General features: G+C 49.9%; 3 protein-coding genes across 3 annotated transcripts in view; 2 read left to right on the top strand and 1 right to left on the bottom strand.

Annotated features, from left to right (window-relative positions):
- Positions 1-1,145, top strand: part of LOC104621757 — a 6,800-nt gene extending 5,655 nt beyond the window's left edge. Inside the window, exon 6 of the mRNA XM_010288317.1 lies at positions 1,007-1,145. Within this exon, the coding sequence (XP_010286619.1) occupies positions 1,007-1,145 (139 nt within the window). The remainder of the gene's footprint in view (positions 1-1,006) is intronic.
- Positions 1,146-2,892: 1,747 nt separating this feature from the next.
- On the top strand, positions 2,893-16,219 carry PNPLA1 (patatin-like phospholipase domain containing 1). Its single transcript, XM_010288316.1, has 9 exons — positions 2,893-3,219; positions 6,141-6,373; positions 7,481-7,546; positions 9,012-9,089; positions 9,437-9,497; positions 9,613-9,753; positions 10,062-10,161; positions 10,655-10,765; positions 16,153-16,219. Exons 1-9 carry the CDS (start codon positions 3,018-3,020, stop codon positions 16,217-16,219), a joined length of 1,059 nt encoding a protein of 352 aa, XP_010286618.1. The 5' UTR covers positions 2,893-3,017.
- A 201-nt stretch (positions 16,220-16,420) lies between these two features.
- LOC104621755 (patatin-like phospholipase domain-containing protein 1) lies at positions 16,421-18,886 on the bottom strand (the record flags this gene model as incomplete). Its single annotated transcript, XM_010288313.1, has 5 exons — positions 16,421-16,489; positions 16,572-16,781; positions 17,284-17,349; positions 17,800-18,020; positions 18,758-18,886. Coding segments are annotated over 5 exons (695 nt in total), but the record flags the coding sequence as incomplete, so codon positions are not given.
- Positions 18,887-19,674: the final 788 nt, after the last annotated feature.

Here is a 19,674-nt window from a genome sequence, read left to right as displayed (position 1 = left end):
CAGCGCGAGCTGAGGGGGGGGCTTCTCCCGAAAAGCATCTCAGGCTGTTTCTGGGATCTTGCCTCTCTGAAGTCGTTAGTCCCCGCTAATCCTGCTTTGCCGAGCGTGAAGTGGGGGAGGGCGGCTTAGAAAATCAGCCCAGCACTTCATGAGCCAATTAATGCAAAATTCGCTGTCACTAAGAGGATGATGACAGGGTTTCATCTCACGGGAGCGTGGCGCTGGGCCAGGGAGGATGCCGTCCCCTGGGATGCTGTCCGGGGCCCTCGGTGTTCGCAGCGGGTGAGGGTGTGGGACGGATTTTGCACGCCCCCCCCGCCTTGGGAAGCCCCCCGTAATTCACTGCAGGACGGGGCGACTCGCGGGAAATGCTGTGAGGTGGCTGCGCACCCCCGCGGCCGGCAAGCCCCCAGGCGCAGCCCCCAAAGCCTGGCTCCTCTCGGGCTTTGAGGCTCCCAAGGGGAGCCCGGGGTGGCTGAGCATGCCCTCAAGTGCCCGCCGGGTTTTGGGGTGCTGTCATCCCCTTGCCGGGTCAGACATCTCCTGTCCTGCCCTGTGCACGGACACTCGTCCTCTTGTCTGTCCTGCTTTGTGTCCCCTTCCCCTCTCCTGGGGCTGGCCCTGCCTCGGCGTGGGGCTGGGCTGTCTGCTGGGCTTCTTCCTTGGTAGGGATCTTCTTGCATTCACCACGCACCTCCCCACAGAGCTACTCACTTGTCTTCTTGCAGGGATAATGGCTTTTTCATGGCCACCACGTGGTCCTTCGTCATCTGGCTCCGGGAATGGAAAGATCCCATTTTACACGTTGCTTCATGGCAGCTGCAAGGGAAGAATTTATTCCAAGATGCCCGAAGGAGAGCCTGGGGACAGAACATCTCCCGGCTCAGCTTGGTTGAGGTTTGCGCTCACGAGGTGCTCCTAGAGCACCAGATTTTGTAGCAAGCCCAGGTCCTATGGGGAAACTGGTCTCGTGCTGTGCGCTGGCTGGAGGAGCATGTTCCCGCAGGTCCCGTGGGATCGTCTGCGCCTTTCCCGAAGCTTGGCAGCTGGGGCTGGGCTTGGCTGAGGACCTGCGAGTGCTGAGCGAAGCGGGAGCATCCTACGCCTCTTCCGCGCAGCGTCTGTCGAATTCCCTCGGGGCCTGATGCACATAATTGGCAGAATTAACGCACAGAGAACATGGAAACAATTTCTTCCAGCATGCAAACGTTCACACGCTTCCAAGGCACTTGAGTGTTTGGATCAGCTGCGGTGAGTGACGATAGTTTTTGCCCGTCTTCTACCTGCAGATGTTTGTCAGTGCTGGAAGAAAGTCCTTTAAATGAAGGAATTTGCTTTCCCAAGGGCCGGAGGAGACAGTGGCATGAATCATGCAGATCCAAGCTCAGATACCACCAGAAGGCTGGGAGAAGAGCCGGAACACGCGGGAGACTCACCCAACGAGGGGATAATGTTAAAAACAACATCAATCACTGGAAAGACAAGAAATGAGCAGACCAAATCCAGTAAGGCTGTGTATCGACAGCAGGACATGGTCCCACGCAAATGCCCTAATTCAAGCAGTTGTTCACCTCTGGGACCGTCCAGACCCCATTTCGATACATCTTTGAGCTAACAACTCGCTCTGCTTGTCCTGTGGCCCAGGCAGTAGCCGTCGAGGGCAGCCTTGGCCGTGCCAAGTGACATTTATCTGGGGGGTCTGCAGGCAACGTTCACCTGCCGACGGGCAGCGGCCAGTGAAACTTCAGCCCAGGGACATTTTGGGCGTTGAGGTGGGGGTCTCTGCCCCCCAGGTACCGCACGGGACACGAGTCTTGTCGGGGGATCCAGCGATGGCTGGAGAGATCAAGGAAAAACGTATGAAAATTTGGGGTGAAACAGCGTTGCAAAGGTTACATCAGGATGCTGGGACCGTCCGCTATTTTCTTGCACCGTCCCAGCCAGGCTGGTGCACCGAGGCGGGCAACGCAAGTTCTCTCCTTCAGCCTGTCTGTTACTATACCCGCGCCCATTTTACCTATGTATATACAACCTTGAATGTAACATATGTAATATCCATTATATAGTGTGCATGCTGTATGTATTTGGACAACGTACGCAACACAGTATTTAGTAATATTTAATAAATACATCTGTTTAAAATGGCAATTTTTATTCTGCACCTTGGCAGCAGCATTAGGTTATTAAGGCTGAAAATCTACTGAATTTCTCCCTATTTTTTTAACTATCACCCAGCCAATGAAGAAAGCCCAAAGGTGGTTTGATTTTGGTTCAGCAACTCCAGATTTGGGCAACACGGTGCTGCTGTGGGCATCCTTCTGGGGCCTTAGAGAGCACAGTGCTGGGAGTGGGGAAGAGAAAAGCAAATCCAGCTCCTTGGTTTTTTTTCCCCCAAAGAATATCCAAGAGACAGGCAAGGACAAAATCCTTCTAATAGGGAGGAAATATAAGCAATATTTCCAAACCTAACCCAAATGTAACGCCCTGCATCCACCCCTTGTGTAACACCCTCTGGCTTTAAGTGTCTTATACAAGCCTTTACTCACTCAGTACTGAGCTGTGCCTAAGCCGGGATTGATGGAGAATCCTATTTAGGAAAACACCCTTGATGAAGAAAGCACGAAGCAAAGAGGAAATTTTGCATGGACGTTTCCAAGCGTGATGGCACAGTAATGCAGGGACCATCCCTGGGAGGGTTCCGGGGCGCTTCACATCGCTTGGTATAAAAGGCGAGCCTTGATTCAGCCTGAGCATCGGAGCTGGCTGTGGTCGAGGATTACAAGAGCTGTTTTGATCAGGGGAAATTTTCTGTTTTTAGCACAGGCAGCAATTAAAATAGCTCGTGAATCTAAACACCTCGGGGAGCTGTCATAAAAGGAGGCAGAAAATCCATCTTCTGGACTCCTCTGCAGCCAGAGATGAGCCTGGAGAAAGCAGAGGAGACAAGAGCTTGAGGTTCACCTCGTGAAAAAGGACAACTCGAGACATTGAGCCGGATACGCCAACTTGATCTCGAGATGGCTGAGGAGGATCTCCGGGGTTCAAGCACCCCTTTCTCGCTCTCCTTTTCAGGCAGTGGCTTTCTCGCCCTGTACCAGGTCGGGGTGGTGCAGTCCCTGCTGGAGCTGGCTCCCGAACTGCTCAAGTCCGCGTGCAAGGTCTACGGGTCGTCCGCCGGCTCGCTCATCGCCGCCGCCGTGGTGTGCGGCATCGGCCTTGGTAAGACAGTTATCACCTGGATTTTCTTACTATCGATTTTTTATTTCAAAATAGAAATAGAGAAGTTAATGCCTTAAAGCCCTGGTGGGGATGCGATACTGGTGTAACTCATATCACTCACAAGGCAGGAAAGAAATCTGCCTGTGTTGCCACTTTTGGCAATCACCCTGGAGTAATTTTGGGTGGTGTAAGCTGAAAAAGCCTGTTATTACTGTCTGAATGTTATCGCAGATGGTCGGGTAGATACTGCGTGGTAAATCTGGATGTACCTGTATTTTATTGGCTCATTTTCCTGCTACTGCTGAAGGAGCAGATCTCCTTGTCTTCTGCTACAAGGTCTAAGGAGTGTTGAGATGTGTCCCAGAGCAAGTCTACACAGCTGAGGCGGGTGGATATACCCACATAAAGCCCCCTTGTCCCCTATGGATCAGGCCCCTTGGCATCCTTAGCTACGAAGGGACACGAGAGGCAGCCATGTGGGTATCTACAGAGCCGACAGCCCTGTCTGCACGTTGCGTTGGTTTATCCCACTCAACCTTTCCAGCACAAGGGAAGATGCGGCGCGATTCCCGTTTCCAGATAGCGGAGCACCTTTCCCCTTGGCAAAAGCCCAAGGGCTCGTCAGCGGGATATGGCTGGGGTAATAGTGGTCCCCGCTCCAGCCTGGGGCTGGGGTTTCTCTTATTGCTGCGAAAGAGGTTTTACTCTGAACCTCTTTAGACAATGTGGAAACAGCCCCCCCGCCCCAAGCAATAAGATCATCTATGCGTAGAATTAATTCAGAGCAGTTAATCCACTTTTAATAATCACATCCTCCCATATTTCCAATTAGCGTCCACATGTAAGCAAGTGTACACAAGACCTAAGTCTTTGAAGGCTGATCCAAGCCCCGCTTCAAGCAACGGGGACATTTAGGAGGAGCGGGGGTTTTAGGGTGCAAGTAATGAAGGAGGAAGCAGGGAGAAACACTCAGTGCTTGAAACCTCTGCTGGGTGCTAGAACCACTCTGCTGGAGCCAAAAATAATCCAAAACTTTGGCAAATACAATTGGGCAAAGCAGAAAGGGTCCTTTCTGCCTACATCGGGGATGAAGTCCTCTACAAATCAGCAAGGGCCCCAACATTTCCGCTCTGATTCCTCCTGCTGGTGTAATTGGATGGAGCTGGGGCTGTCCAGCAGGTAGAAATCAGTTTGGAACTGCTCTTGCTGTGGGCACCAGTGCTGACATGGGGGTCTGTTTCACTAGGGGTGGTAGGCACCACCCACTCAGACGTGCTGAGATGATCTTGTGCCCAAAGCATCTTCCGCAGGGGAAGAACAGACCTTTTGGGCAGTGATGACTCAAGCTGGGTTTCTAATAAGGAAAACGAATGTGGCACAAACTCTGCCAAATTCACACTGGGGAGGATTGGAGCAAAAAGAGGGTTAAAGGTGTGCATGGCCCCTGATGGCGTGTCCCATGGGGTGGCTGTGGTCATGTACCCTGACCCGGGCTGGGTGAGGAACTCCAAGCTCTCCAAGCCGGGCTGTCCCCTGCTGCCCCACGGTCACCTCCTGGGCACATGCTCGTCACCAGCAAGCTGGTGCAGGCGGGGACAGCCATGGCATCGCGTCCCGCGGTCAGCCTTCGCTCTCCCCAGGTCAAAGCTCCAACCAGAGCCAAAGCTGCGGTCGGCTCTGACCTCCTACCTGGCAGCTCGTGGGTGGTTTTTTCCAGGTTTCCCCCCATTTCCAGGACACAGAGCGGCCAGGCAGCGCTGGGCGAGTGCCATCACCTGCCTGGGGTGTCTCTGGCTCTTTCGGCATCCCCGAGGACCCTGTGTGAACCCGCCGAGCATTAATCATCACACCACATGGCCTGAACATCTGCTCAAACATTTATAACCCCTCTTAATACCTGTGTTGCTCCAGTTGCCTTCAGGACACTCCATCTAATCCATCTGTCTGTCCATGCTTTTAATGCCATCTCACGAGACAGCCCGGAAACCTTTGCCCCTACAAAGCCGCAGTGCTAAGGCAAGCCCGTGGCTTTGTGCCAGTGCAGGGTCCCGGGGAGCCCACCCGGGTGTAAGGGTGGCTCTTTGCGGCATCAGGGAGCTGGATAAGCTTTTTGATGCAACAGCGAACGGCCCGAGGTGGGGTATTCCCCCAAGCAACCTCCCCATTTTGGCAAAGGGACCAAGCTCCCTCCCCAGGAACAGGTTGGCCGTGGGGTTTGCTGCACCCCTCTTCCCCCGTCACTGCACAGCCTTTAAAGCCCGCTGGCTCCTGAGCCCTTGGCCGGGGCTCTGCAGTCCCGCTCCTTTAATCCAGCTCCTGGGGCGTGCAGCCGCGTGTAATGACCGTTAACACAGCTGGGAGGTCACCGGGGGAGCTCAGACGAGCGGGGAGTCCCGGCACGGTACAGTCGGGGTGCTTGGCTTGCAGGAAAGCCCTAAGCGGAGGAGGTGGGGGCCTGCCCCTTCTCCTCACCCTTGAGCCGTCCCAGCTCCCCCGTGAAGCCTGGGGGCTGCCCATGTGCAAAATCGGAGGTGGAAGACAGGAATGTGCTGTGCAAGTCACATTGGCACCGACAGCTCAGTGTCTGCACCTACGTCCCCCTCCCTGGGGCTCTCTGGAGCCCTTCCCTAACCTCCGGCCAGGCACATCTTGAGCACCCATCACCGCTGCAGACGGGGATTTCACCAGCCGGGTGGCACTCAGCAGTACGTTGTCCTTGGAGGACATCATGGGGGTGATCTTCCCCTTTCTGCCCTGCTACCACGTCCCCCATTATAGCAGCCGTATCATCCTGGGGTCAGGCACAGAGCTGCAAGAGACTTTATTTGTGGGGAGTGTTAAAAATAAGACTAAAAATGTAACTGTTAGGGCAGCAGGGATATTGACTTTCTCTCTGTCCTTTCTCCCCCACTCTGTGTCAGATGACCTAAAGGAATTTTTCTTTGCCATGGCAAAGGAAGTCAGGAAAACCATCCTGGGCCCTCTCTCTCCCAAGTGCAGCTTGCTGGCGAATATCAGGACTGTTTTGCAGCGGATGCTACCAGAGGACTCCTACCAGCTGGCTTCGGGGCGGCTGCACATCTCGCTCACGCGGGTGGTGGATGGCCAAAATGTCATGGCCTCTGAGTTCAGCTCGAAGGAGGAGCTCATTCAGGTAAAGGGACCTTCCTCTGATGCCATAGGAAGATCTCTACCTACTGCTTGGGGTGGAGGTACCTAAGCGTTGATAACTGCACTGTTTTCTACCCAAGATAGGGACAGTGTCAGGAAGCTCTGCCAGAGCTGTGGTCCCACCATAGCGAACTCCATCGGGCTTGGAGGGAAGGAGGAAGATGTTGTTAGGTCCAGAGCCATCTGGGAATATACCATGCTAAAAAAGCAGAAGGTTTGCTTCCAGCCTCAAAAAGCTGATGCCTGCATGTTGTCCAGCTCTAATAAGTGCTAATGACTCTTTGCAAAGAGCTGTGTTAATGCTAACATCACCTCTCAGCTTACTGGACAAGTCTCTTCTTGAGCAAGTTCTGTTGGCAGGAATTTTCCTCACATTGCCTCAGCATTTTCCTGGAAGGAAAGAGCTGGACAAAGCATCTGTGCTGCCAATCAACAAGCAGCTGATTAACCAGTAAATTAGCTGCTGGGGAAAGAATCCCAGTGTAAAACTGGTAACAAGGCTGACCATGAGGTCATGGGCTTGCTTGTCCCGGGGAGATGGTAGAGGATGGCAAGTCCATGGAGATGCTGGAGTTCACCCTGTGGTGCCTGTCCAAGGTCAACCCAGGAGCCTGGAGTGCTCATTCCCAGCGGAGGAGATTGGTGAGAAATGGTTGCAAACGGCCCAGCAGTGGCTTTGCCACAGACAAATCCCAGCAGAATCAAAATGCATTGTGAGGATGTCTTGGTTTTGTCCAAAACCCCACAAATACGAAAAATGACCCCAAAGTTTCACCTTGCCACTGTCAAAGGGCAGTGTTTGGATAGTGGTATATAGATATACAACCCTAACATTGCTGGCAGCTATAAAAATAAAAAAAAAAGTAGTGCTATGCTCTTTTCAAGAGAAGTGTTTCAACTTTATTGAAATGAGGTGTTTTCCCCTTCTTGAAATCTTTCTTCTTGGCACAAAGAGCGAAGTCCAGGTGGTACCGACAGCTTGGATCCAGACAATTTGTCAAGCCTTAATTTGCTAGCACCCACTTGACAGCTTTTGTCCAGGAGAACTTTGACAGGAACATTTACTTCTGCAATCCCTCTCCTCCCCCAGGCTCTCCTCTGCAGCTGCTTTCTTCCTATCTACTGTGGATTCATCCCTCCGTCCTACCGAGGTGTGGTGAGTGATATTTGCAATAAAACATATGCTCCCAGCAGTATGTTCTTCGATTTACACTTTACATTCCCTTGAGCAGAGAGGGATCTATGTGTCTAGGCTTCTTTAGTTAATGGAGGATGATAAAGCCTTTTAGCTTCTTCTTCATCCAAGCCTAAGATGATAGCGGGGTGGAACTGCCATTTGGAGAGCCCTTTCCCGCCTTCCCTATGGCCAGAGCCTGGATGACTAGATCTCGCCTTGCAGATCCCCAAAGAGAGATGAGAGGACACCCACACTCGGGACTTGGACACACAATCCAGTTGCTCTGGGCAAGACCTGCCTGCAGTGCAGACGTTTCCATTAGCTCAGGCACAGACTTGCATGGCTGAAATATCAAAAGTTCGTGGGAAGATCCTCCCCCAACCACTCATACTCTGAAACACCGCAGCGAAGTCAACAAATTTGGGCTGCCTTGCTGCTAACCCTCAGTGAAGGAGGAGCACAGCGGCATGGTGGTGAAGCACGTGCAGGTGGACCACGGAGCAGCCAATGCACCGTGACCCACTTGTGTGTCAAAGCCCACAAAGCCACGATACCGGATTTGAAGCTGGGATAGAGCTAGGATCTTTCCTTGACTCTTCGTGGTCTGCACTCATCGAGCCTATTTAGCCCTGGGACATCTGTACCCGGCTGTCGGGTCAGATCTCCAGCTTATCCCGGGCTTGCCCACAAAGTGCATAAATTCCACAGAACTTGGAGCTTGGCAGTGTTGCTGTGTGAGGTTCTTCTGTGCTGGTATTTCACGAGCATCTAATTTGATCCGCTGCAGTCCTTGCAACCTCAAATCCCACTGAGGTGGGTGGTAAATTCAGATTCCTTTTGGAATACGGCAAATTACATTTTCCTTGCCCAGTGAGTAATCCTCCAGGGATCTGCAGGCAATTATTAAATGCAGGAGGCCCTACTGCTTGAGCTCAGGTCTTGAAATTTATATGACACTGTAAATTCAGTGATATTTGAATTGGCTAATGACTGCCAAAACAACTTTACAAAGATCTGTGAATTAAAATAATTCAATTTCTATTTTAATAACCACTGTGGATTACAGCACCTGGTCGAGGGGCTGGCTGGGTGCCGCGGGCAGGGCAGCAGAAGGAGCTGGAAAGGCCGGGATAAAGGGCGAAGGGGTGGGAAGAGTTGCTGGTGCAAGTGGGAAGGGAGGACATGCTGGGACTGGCTCGCGGCAGGAGATGTCGCCTTTGCCGCTGCTTGCTTTCCTCTCCGCGATGCTGCCCTCACGCACGCTGTAGCAATCCTCAACGCAAATCCCCGCTCTGCTCTTCCCCTCCAGCGATACGTTGATGGAGGATTCACCGGCCTGCAGCCTGTTTCCAGCTTGGAGGAAGCCGTGATCACTGTGTCCCCATTCACGGGAGAGCTCGATATCTGCCCGCGGGATTGTCCCGCTATCTTCTTCTGTTTCCAGATCTTCAATGGCAGCATTCAGATCTCGATAGAAAACCTCTGCAGGATTAGCTATGCTCTCTTTCCGCCTAGCACCATGGTAAGCCCAGGTCTTTCCAGCTTTGCTTTGGTTAAAACTGGTTATTACTGCTGGACCTGCCTTCCCAAGCTTTAAGGTTCAGCTTGATCTCCATCATTAATTAATCAGATTTCAAGGGCAGTGCATTTTTTTGGTGGATGCTACTGACGGGTGGCCAACCTGGACTGGGGTCCACCCTGGTTTGACAACCTGCAAAGGACCAGTGCTTTGGTGGTTGGAAACCAGCCTGTGCTTGCTGCCTTGCCAAACGGGCCATCCCAACTCTCCACAGTCAAACAGCCTTGGATAGATCCTGCCGGTGCCTGGACCGAGGGCTCTTTAGTGACCTCAGATGTTTCTCTTTGCAGGTCTTGAATGACATTTTCTCCCAGGGGTACCAGGACACTGCCCTTTTCCTATACAGGAACAGTAAGTGTTACCCCAAGACCCAAAGGGCACCCTAGAAGCGTGACCCACTGCCCATTGGCATTGCAAAGCCGATGCAACTGGCCAAATATTGGCCCTTTCTTTTTGCGTCTCACAGATGCCTTTGGCTTTAACTACTTCGATGGCAACTTCCGCTTCGCCACCATGTGTGGGAAGAATGACGCTGCACAATCCAAGAGGACGTTCACCGGCCTGTGCAAAAGGGTACCACAGTGTCTGGCTCCTTGCTTCCTGCCAGGTAGAGGATTTGGGGTACTGATCTTGGGTTTTGGGGGTGGCTGGGGCCACTGAAGTCTGCTGCAGTCTTAAAGAGAAGTATTATATTTAAGATATTACTCAGGTATTTCTATAAATATTTCTATATCTGCAGTAGCCGTTTGCAAAGAGGCTTTGTAAGAGCAGCTCAAGCTGGATCCTGGCTGGACCTTCAGCACCTATGGGCTGAGCTGCACCAAGAGTTGCTGAGCAAGAGGAATTGTTGCATTTATTGAGTTATTTCTCATTACCGGTCTTTATTTACTTCTGTGTTGTCATTCATGCGCACAGGCTTGGCCCTGTGGAGGAAGGAGCAGATGACTGGACTGCAGGATCCACTGTCAAAGGTCCTGTTGCAGCCATACAGGCTGCCAGCTTTTGTCAGGAAGGGGTAAGAACATCTTGATAGAAGCTTTGAAGCTGAGCATGATACAGAAACCAGTGGTTGTGCCGTCAGCAGTGGCGAGAGAGCTGAAGGGACACGGTACAAGATTAGTATGAGGCACACAGGTGTCCTTGCATGCCCAGTGCTGGGGTGTGCAGCGGGCTGTAGCATCCTTCAGGTGCCAGATCCACGGGAAACACACGGCGCAGCCGCCGGGGCAGGGTGGGCTGGCAGCGAGTCCCCCCTTTTCTAGAGACCAGGGCAAGCTGATGCACATCTATTGCAAAAATAGGCTTAGCAGCATCCCCTTCCTCTGCAGGAGGATTTGGTATTCCCTCAAGGCAAGCTCTCGTGGAGAGTGGGTATGGCTAGCAGGAACGCCACAGGATTGCTCCGTTATGGAAAAAGAGTATTAGAGCATGCATTTACTGCTAACACCCTCCCCCTTGTGCTGCATTTACCAGTCGTTAAACTCTGCCTGTTTATCTGGGTTTTGCAGGTTGAAGAAGCTGCGGGGGCTGCTGGAAGGTATCAGCTCCATGGCAAAACAGTTCCAGAAGCTCCTCCAAACCATGGTGCCTGGTCTGCATAAGAGAGCCGTGGCCAGGAGGTGAGGTGCTTGAGGGGTGCAAACCCTCAGCAGAGGGAAGGCACGGTGCAGATCAGGGAAACCCTGGGGGACCTCACCCATGGATCACTGATGCTGAGCATGGCTAAAAATTCCAAATCTGGAGTACCCCACATTAAAAGCAGTTAATTTTTGCCTCTGTGATATTATTTATTTAGTAACATCTGAAAGAAGCTATGAACTAGCTTAGTGCTGCTTCCCTACGGCAACATTCTTGTTCCATGGCATTTACCTGCTGGGCTCTGTCCTAGCAGGACATCAGGCACGTTCACTAAGGTCCTGAGAGCTGTTTTAGCACTCAACTCCCAGTGATTCAAAGCACTTAACTTATCACGCAGACAGCTTTTAAGCCATACCTCCCTAAAACCTGCTTGCAAGTTACTTCACGTGCAGCTGGCAAAGAGACTTGCACAAAATGATTTCATACTGCAGGCAGCTACAGAATTCTTCAGCCATGAAAAAACCCTTCGGTATCAAATGTCCCTGGGACTACTTGTCCCTGCTGAATCACCGGCCCTAACTCAACTAACTGCCAGCTTGTTCCTTTAGGTAACCACCCTGGATGGGCCCTGGGGGTCTCTGACACCACGCAGTTCTGCTGCCCTGGGACGTGGTGGGTGACACCGGAGCTCATTTCACACAGCTGCACGGCTGCTGGTTTCTTATGGATTTTTTTTTTGGGTGTTTGTCTCACTTGGGGAAACTGGCTGATTTTGTTTCCAGTGCTGCTTCTGCAGCCTCCCTGCCCAGGCCTCACCCGCTTTAACGTGACGGCTGCGGAAAAGCGCTGCGGTGCTGCATCTGCGACTGAAGGGCAGTTGCGCAGGGGAGACTGGGCACCTTCACTTGCACGCCTGTACAGCCCGGCCGCCAGTTTCCCCAGCTGCTCCACTTGCTGATGGCCAGCAGCATCCCTCCCCCTGCTTTACTGCAGATTCCAGGGCAGGCATTTGCCAGGAAATGTCACATTTTAAGTGTTTTCCTTCCACTCAGACTCTCAGAGTAAACTCTCAGAGAGATTCATCAAACAGAAAACCGAGAGAGGGAGGAGCCTTTAGGGAGCATCACACTGGGCAGGAACCCATTTTATCCAGTTTCCTAAAGTTATTTTACCAATTACTTATTCTTGAGCTTCATACACCTTTGGAGGCCTGCTTCTCCTGGCAGTGGAGGAGGGCGCACATTTGGACCCCTCTGAGTTTGCAGCTGTGGAGAGGAATGGAGAAATCTAAAGGTTAACCTTCCCCTAATTCAAAGTACACAGTCATGCAGACTGCATCTCCTGTTGCGCTGGGAGAGCTGGCATTTCACAAATACATTAGTTCTTTCCGTGAGGTTTTCTGTAATTTGCTGCTACGAACAGTGTATGGTCCAGGCAAACACACCTTGTGTTCCTGGTCCGTAGAATGAATTGGCAGCACTCTTATCCCAAATATATTTTGCATGTCTCAGATGCTGATGGATTGGCTTTACCCCAACTGAGCCTCTCCCGTTTGTTGATTCTCAATGGGCACAAGCTGTTTATTTGAATAAACAGCTTGTTTAATTGCAGAAAGGGTAATGGGAAGTTTCATCCAAAGCGCCCTGGAGACTGCAGGCATGAACCTGGGGAGTAGCTCAAGGCTGCACTGATGTAAACAGATTCAAAGTTAACTATGAATGCTCAGTGAAAGATTAATGTAATATGTTCTGCTATCTCTGGTTGAAATCAATGACCTGGGAATATTTTCTCTGCAATAAGCTTCCTAAAAGAAACCTGGATGCTTATTTGCATCAGATCCATCAAAACCTACTCCTGTCTTCCTTCCATCCTGGATGGATTTACAGCTCTCAACCCCTGCAGCCAAAGCTGGGCTGCTCACAACCAGCTTGTGAACCAGGAACTATGTTCCTGCCACAGATCCAAGTGGAAAGGGCATGGAGACAGCCACTGCTCCCCGGGGAGGAGCAGGGCCAGTCAGCCCGTCATTTGCTCTTGCTCATACTGTACTTCTGCTTTCCCTCCCAGGCAGACAGCCCCACTTCCACAACAGCCCTTCTGCCAGGCTCCTGGTTTTCCTAGTAACCACCACACCACCTCCAAGCAGGATATAACCATTTCAGTTAGCCTCAGGCAGTTACACTATCCCTATTCAAATTGGCATGAAAATCCCCAAAAGAAAATTCTCATGTAGGAATTGGACATCCAAATCCACTAAATTTGTCTGCAAATTTGAGCCACAAACAGGAGCATAGTTTGAACTACCCAGCGCATCCCACCTGCCCCTATGTGGCATGGTGCTCGATCATAAAAAGTTAGTAAAACTTTGAGAACTTTAACAAAAAACAGCCTCCAAGGACCACCCAAAACAAAATGATCACAGCACAGAGCCCTCCTGCTCCAAACCTGCAGAGATGTGCTAAGATATAAGTATTTAATGACTCATAATTCAAATCAGCTGTCTTTTTTTATTAATCCCCCATCATTCGAAGCAAGCACACCTGATGCTGTGTCCTCCGCATGAGCTTGGAGCTGATGGCAAAAGGAGGCTTTGCCACAGGCAATGGGTAGAGGCAACATTTGGAATCTCTTTGAATCACCTCGTGCAGGAGCTTGTTTCACCCCTAGGGAAGCAAGTGGGAAACCCAGCTGCACCCAGTTCAACCCAGCTGCAATAGATCCTGTCTTCAGCCTAAAATGCCTCCTTTAAAGGTGGGTCACAGGAATCACCTGGGGTCTGTGAAGGGGAGAGAAAGGGGCTTGTGGCCCTGCCTGTGCTGGTGATGTTGCTGCTACAGTGTGCTCTTCAGTGCATCTCAGTGTCTGTCTGCAGGCTGGGTTGCAAGTTGCTCTTTTTCTCTTTAAAACGTGAACTGGGGCCAAAGGCAGCAGCGGGGTCAAAAATGCTCTTCTGTGGCTGGCAAGGCCCTAAAGGGAGTAAAACCACATTGGTCAATCTGACAGATGCTTCTGGCAGCTCTTAGGAGACAAACTGCATTGAAATACCTGATCAAGGCTGCTTCCCCCCCCGCCGTTGTCTAGAGGGTAATAGGATAAGCAGGTTTTGATATCCTTAAAATATTGGCTCATACTGCTGTCCTGTCGCTTGCCCTGGTCTGCATCGAACTCAGCAGAGACGTGAAGCCTGAGGTGGATGGGATGAGAGGTTGGAGACAACCCAAGTCAGCAAGAGCCCTCTCTAAAGCTAGATCCCACTGCAGATCTAGTGGGAAGGGGAATCCTGGGGCCTGATCCGTGCAACCAAGCCAAATGAAAATAAACATGTGTCCAATCCCGTCTGTGTCTCCGGCTGCTGGTGCTTTAGGTCAGACTCTGCTTCTAGTCTAGGTACTAAGGAGGGTGCAACTTGTTGTGCAACTGTCCTGGTGGGCACATGGATAAAAAACGCAAATGCTTGTAGTTAACTTGCTAACCCAGCCTGCGCCTTGCTGGTGCGAGGCCCGACCACAGCAGTAGTCCTATGGAGATGTTCTGACATATTTAGGGAAACGGGTGCAAGTTGTGTGCAGGTTATACCCTTGTTTTTTTGGTAACATTGATGATACTATAGTATTGTGCAGGTAAACAGTAAAATAGCCTTTTCCTGGCCTAGATCATCAGGACTTTTCCTTCCCAGATCTGAAAAATCTGATGTGCTTCTCCACTGGAGACTGAGAGCTCTGACTTCCCTCTTGGTTGCTCTCTGGCCTAACAAATGAGTCTTGATTCCTTCCACAGGTGACCTTAGGTTGGTGAAAAATCTTGCAGCCCAGCTGCAAACCAGAGACCAAGAGACTCCTGATAGCCCAGAGCTTGCCCAATCTCCAAAGATTCTTACTATGTTCCTTTCAAGAGTTCCAGGTAGTTCAGACTTGGTGAAACCTTTAAAAAAGCAAGCATGGAAATGAACTGTACAGCTTAACAGTGTGTCCTGCATTTCTATAGTGGGTCTCTTCCCATAGGTACAGTTGTTTTGCTTTCAATGGAAATGTCTTTGATTTTATTTTATGTTTTCCAAGCTTTTATTTTTAGATCTGGAATAGTAATGGTCCTGTTCTTTCCCCTTTATATTCCTCATACAGTGTGGTCCTCGTAGATATAGCTGAACAATATTTGGGTCTTTTTTCATTTCTTTGATTTATGTGGCAACATTTTACACCATCATCATGTTGGAAAAACAGTGTAAGTTTTTCTAAGGTGGCAAATTCTGAAATGTTGGAAGACTCAGAAAGAAAAAGAAAATAAATAATAAAATGGAAAGAAATGTTGCACTCCAGCACATACTTCTTTGTATTCTGCTAGTAACAGTAAGACAAAATGGAATCTGAAATGCTGAGGGTTCACCCATTTTCCATGTCAAAACTGAAATGGGAGAGGGCATTATTTTGCATAGGATTGCAGAAAGCTAGAAGTATTGGATTTAAACCTGCCTTATGCTGCTTAAAAATGACACATGTAGAGGTACCTGCATGGAGATCCCTGCAGGTGTAATAAGCCTTTCTTGCACTTAAGTTTTTCCACATAGCTGCACACCAGAGTAACTAAGTAAAAATTCTGATTTGACTGGGGCAGCAAATCCAGCTCTAACCACTGAGACACTGCTCCTTCCTTCACCTTAACAAAATGACGCATGGGCAGAACCTGTTATTACCTTGCCAGGTGAGTAAATGGCTTTCTTCAGAGAAAGAGCTACTTCTCCAAACAGCCTTTTCTGGCCTGGCCACAGCCTAAATCCTCAAACTTCACCCAGAACAAGTTCAGCATGAGGCTTCACTAATAGCCACTAACCCAAGAGGGGACTCTCTCCCATTCCTGATGCTCTTACCTACTGGAGCCTGCAAAAACCCCGACAGCCTCTTTTGGCAGCGAGAGCCCTGGGCCAGTGTCACTTATCTAATGAAAACTGATGGGGTAATGGAAGTGCTGGTACTCTACCTTTCTGATGGTGGAGAATGTGGTGTGGGGCTTCCTCTTCCACTTCATCTGCTGCCCGGCTGGTCCCTGGATTCTCTTTGGTGACATCCTCAGGGTTTGTGGCTCTGCGGCGAAGTAGTCTTGTTTCTGGCTTCCAGTGCAGGGTCCCTTCACCTTTCTGACGTGATTCATTAGACGATGAAAGCATAAAGTCCTCATCAAGGTAATTTATACCAAATTCACCTGGTGGGAAGAGAATCCAGCTCTCACTGCTTGTTGCTCAACTATCAGGCTTCCAGCAATGCGAGGCATGACCAGGGTTGACTGGAAAATAGTGATTCTGATGACTACAGTACATAGCTAATGTGAGTTAGGTTTCTGGGTCAGGGATCACCAAACATTGCCGCTTTGTGCATCAGTGGGTTATCAGTCTAACACTACACAGGGCACCCAAGCCTACACTTCTCCTGTCTAGGTCCTGGGGACCTGAGTTCCCTGGAAAGCTCTACCGTGCCCAGTGTGGCAGAGAGGAGGGGACCTAACATCATCAGAAGGGAAGGGGTGAACAGGGAGCTTTAGGAGAGGCCACAGAGAATATGGGACTTAAGTAATCCTGGCAATGCCAGGGATGCAGGGATCTCTCTGCACTGGTGACTCCATATGCACTGGCAGCATCTCTTACCTTCTGTCAGCAAACCAGTGTTGTAAGAGAAGCACCCGACTTACCTGCTCCTCACTCCCAATCACTTACTCAGTCTTTTTAAGAAGGAGACTGTGTCCTGGTAGCCATAGGTATAAAACTGGTCCATAACCTGCAGGGGGGAAGCGGCAGTCAGGGCAGATGGTACAGCTATTGAGGCCTCAGGGCTCTGGGTACCTGTAGAAGCAGCTCACTTGAACTGTGGGAATCTGGAAAATATACAGCAAGCGGCAGATATTTAGTTTTGATATCTGTAAAATACAGTCAGAGAGTTGGAAAGTAAAGAAGGCAGCTCCGCAATCTTTGGGACAGATGTCGTATTCGCCAGCGAAAGCAGACACGGTGATCGTGGTCTCGGACACGAAGTTGGCCCGCCACATGCTGAGTTCCCCATCAACGTAACGCTAGGAGAGAAAACAAGGAACCCTGAGCCTTCCTCTTTTCAGACAGAAGAGTGCTGTGTCACATGTGTGTGCATTTGGGGCTTCTTCCCCACCCAGGCCCAAACTAGACTGAGGTACTGGTGCTACAGAGATCCCCTTCCAGGGAACAGCCCTGTCCACATGTGCTCCAAGTCTACACCCACCACCTCCTCCCTTCCAGCTGAAAAATCACTCTTTAATGAAACTGGGAGAAAGTGTAGCAGAAAGGAGTTGAGCTAACCCCACGGACAGGGGGGATGGACACTTTTGTGAGAAGATCAGTTCCGTCTGCAGTGAGGTCAGACTGTGGGGCACCAGGGTTCAGTTCTTCCCTCTGCAGACACTGTGCAAACACAGCACCAAGCAACTTGGGTGGCAAACACGGGTATAAACATGCTTGATGCCACCACTGGAGAAGGAACATAGGCTAGATGGGCCCTTGGTGTGACCCGGTTTAGGGTCTCCAGACCACAACACTACTCACCACCCCATGGTACATAGGAGGTAAAATTCCAAAATACAGAGGGATGAAGCAGCTGCACACCACAGCCTGTGGGGGAGATGGAAAGCATGGAGGTGAGCAAAGAGCCACAAAAACCCGTTGCCTTTGGAATGGTGGCTCATGTGTGAATGCCAGAACGGGGACCCACAGCTGAGTTATTGGGTACACCAGTGACTACTGTGGATCAGACCATGTCCAGCATCCCCAGCCAGGGTTGGAGAAGTAGGAAGGTAACCTGCGAAATGCCTCATTTTGCTCCCTGCATACTCAGGCCCTGTAGATAATTCAGCCAGCAATCTAAAGGGCTGATTTTTTTTTTTTTTTTTTTTTATTCTTTGCAGCTTGTGACCTGCTCTGGCTTCAGAGGGCGGCAAGGACAGAAATCATGGCACGGACTACCACGAGGCCCCAGGCCTCCCCCACAGATGCTGTGGGGCACGGACAGGCAGTAAGTCTCATGCAGGTCCCCCCTCATACGGTGGCTGTGGCTGCTCTCACCTGAATGAGGTCCTCCCTCGAGGCAAACTCTGAAACCACCACGCTTCTCAAGTCGTGCAGACGGGTGAGGATAACATGCAGCTTTCCAGATACCAGCTGGTGGGCATTTGTAGGCAGATATTTGTTTAAGACATCCTTTAAGATCCTATTGAGTTTTCTTCCAGAAAGAAACCACCAGGAAGTGGTTTTCACAATATTGAAGAAGGCCAGCTTAATCTCATCTAAAGCAAAGCAAAGCAAAGCAATCATTACACATACCTTATATTATTATTTGTGCACTTTCTGGGCTGCATTTCCACCTGGTAAAGAGGCATTTTACCATGCTGGTAAATGCTTATAAAGAGCCATTATTTTCATTAGGGCTGAAGCTCTCATGAGTGGACCCAGATTTTTCAAGGACCTTCACTATTGCAGGAAGCAGAAGTATTTTGTTTTCTTTTCCAGTTTCTCTCCATTTCCTCCACAAGACATCTTAAAAATTTTTGGAGATCCAGGAGAAAATTGACAGAAGCCTTTGCATAACATTTCCTCCTGTTGGCTCTGCATCTATGCCCCCTAATGCATTCCTCAGCTCTATGACTATAACTTTCTTTTTATTTCATGCAACAGCAACACTGATCCTCTCCATATTCAATATTTTCTTTTCCCTCTGTGTTTTAGGAATCTACCAACAACCCCAAATGCCTTATTAGGGAAAGCATTTCTGTTTCTTGTATTAGATACGCTTACCATTAATTCAAATTAATAAGATGCAATGACTTATTTAATAACTATATCTAGTCTAATTTATCTGTGCTGTTTAATTTACCCATGGTTTCCACTCTTAAAGAAGTCAATGAAGTAAAATTAACCACTGATAAGGATAATTAAAAAAAAAAAAAGAATCTTTTGCAACTCCAGAATTTCCAGACATTCGATCTCTTTAGACACAGAATAAATGGAAGTGCATAGCCCTTACCTAGATCACATTCACACAATAAAAATGTAGCTAGAATCGATCCTGAAGATGCCCCATAGATCCTGGATGCAGATTTCAGCATGTTGGGCGACAATTCCTGCAAAGCAGATACCACTCCAGCTTCATATACTATCAAGGAACTGCAGCCTCTAAACAGTATAGAGAAAGGTCTTCCCTCATCTCCACTTCTCTTCATCACCTCTTCTAACACCAAGCACTCAAACCACAAGAAAGCAGCTGCCCAGGACAGATTCAGAGGTTTTTTTTCTACAGCCAGCCAATACTTAGCTGTGGCTGCTCCCAACCTTCTGTTTCTGACCACACTCTTGCTGTCTTATATCTCCGTTGGACATAGATCTCGAAGCCAAACGTCCAGTGAAACAAGAGCAGTGGGCAGAAGTGGATGACGTGATGCCTTAACACCTAAGGCCACTCATTAAAATAAAATCACTACATTGCAATATGTTTCTAAGGTTGCACTTAGCTGCTGGGAAAAAGCCCCAGGCGATGTGGAGGGCCACATGGCACACTGATGTGCTGGGGAAGCAGCCCAGGGAGGGTCAGCAGGGCCTCAGAAGTGAGCCCTCCAGAGAGAAAAGCTGCTTCCCCAAGCTGGTGGACTGCTTTAGTGGTACCCTGGGGTCCCAGCCTAAGTCTCCTCCTCTCCTCTTGGGAGGTAGGAATCAGCAAATATTCCCTGGTACACAAGAGTCTTGCAAGATGCTGCTCAAAACAGCCTTACCCCATTTGTAAGAGGTTACCAAACCCCATCCCAGGGAGTGGAGAAGGTGACTGGATTATTAAAGAAATCACAACCCAAGTTGTTCTCCTAGTTTCACAATTTCAGAGTTTGATTTTGCTTATAAAAGGGTAAAAATACAGAGTCCGGGTAACAACTCATGGCTTAATCTGCCTCC

The sequence above is a fragment of the Phaethon lepturus genome, unplaced genomic scaffold (assembly GCF_000687285.1).
Source record: "Phaethon lepturus isolate BGI_N335 unplaced genomic scaffold, ASM68728v1 scaffold39865, whole genome shotgun sequence".
Classification (NCBI taxonomy): domain Eukaryota; kingdom Metazoa; phylum Chordata; class Aves; order Phaethontiformes; family Phaethontidae; genus Phaethon; species Phaethon lepturus.
Note: the sequence above shows the minus strand (reverse complement) of the source record. Positions and strands in the feature narration are given on the sequence as shown.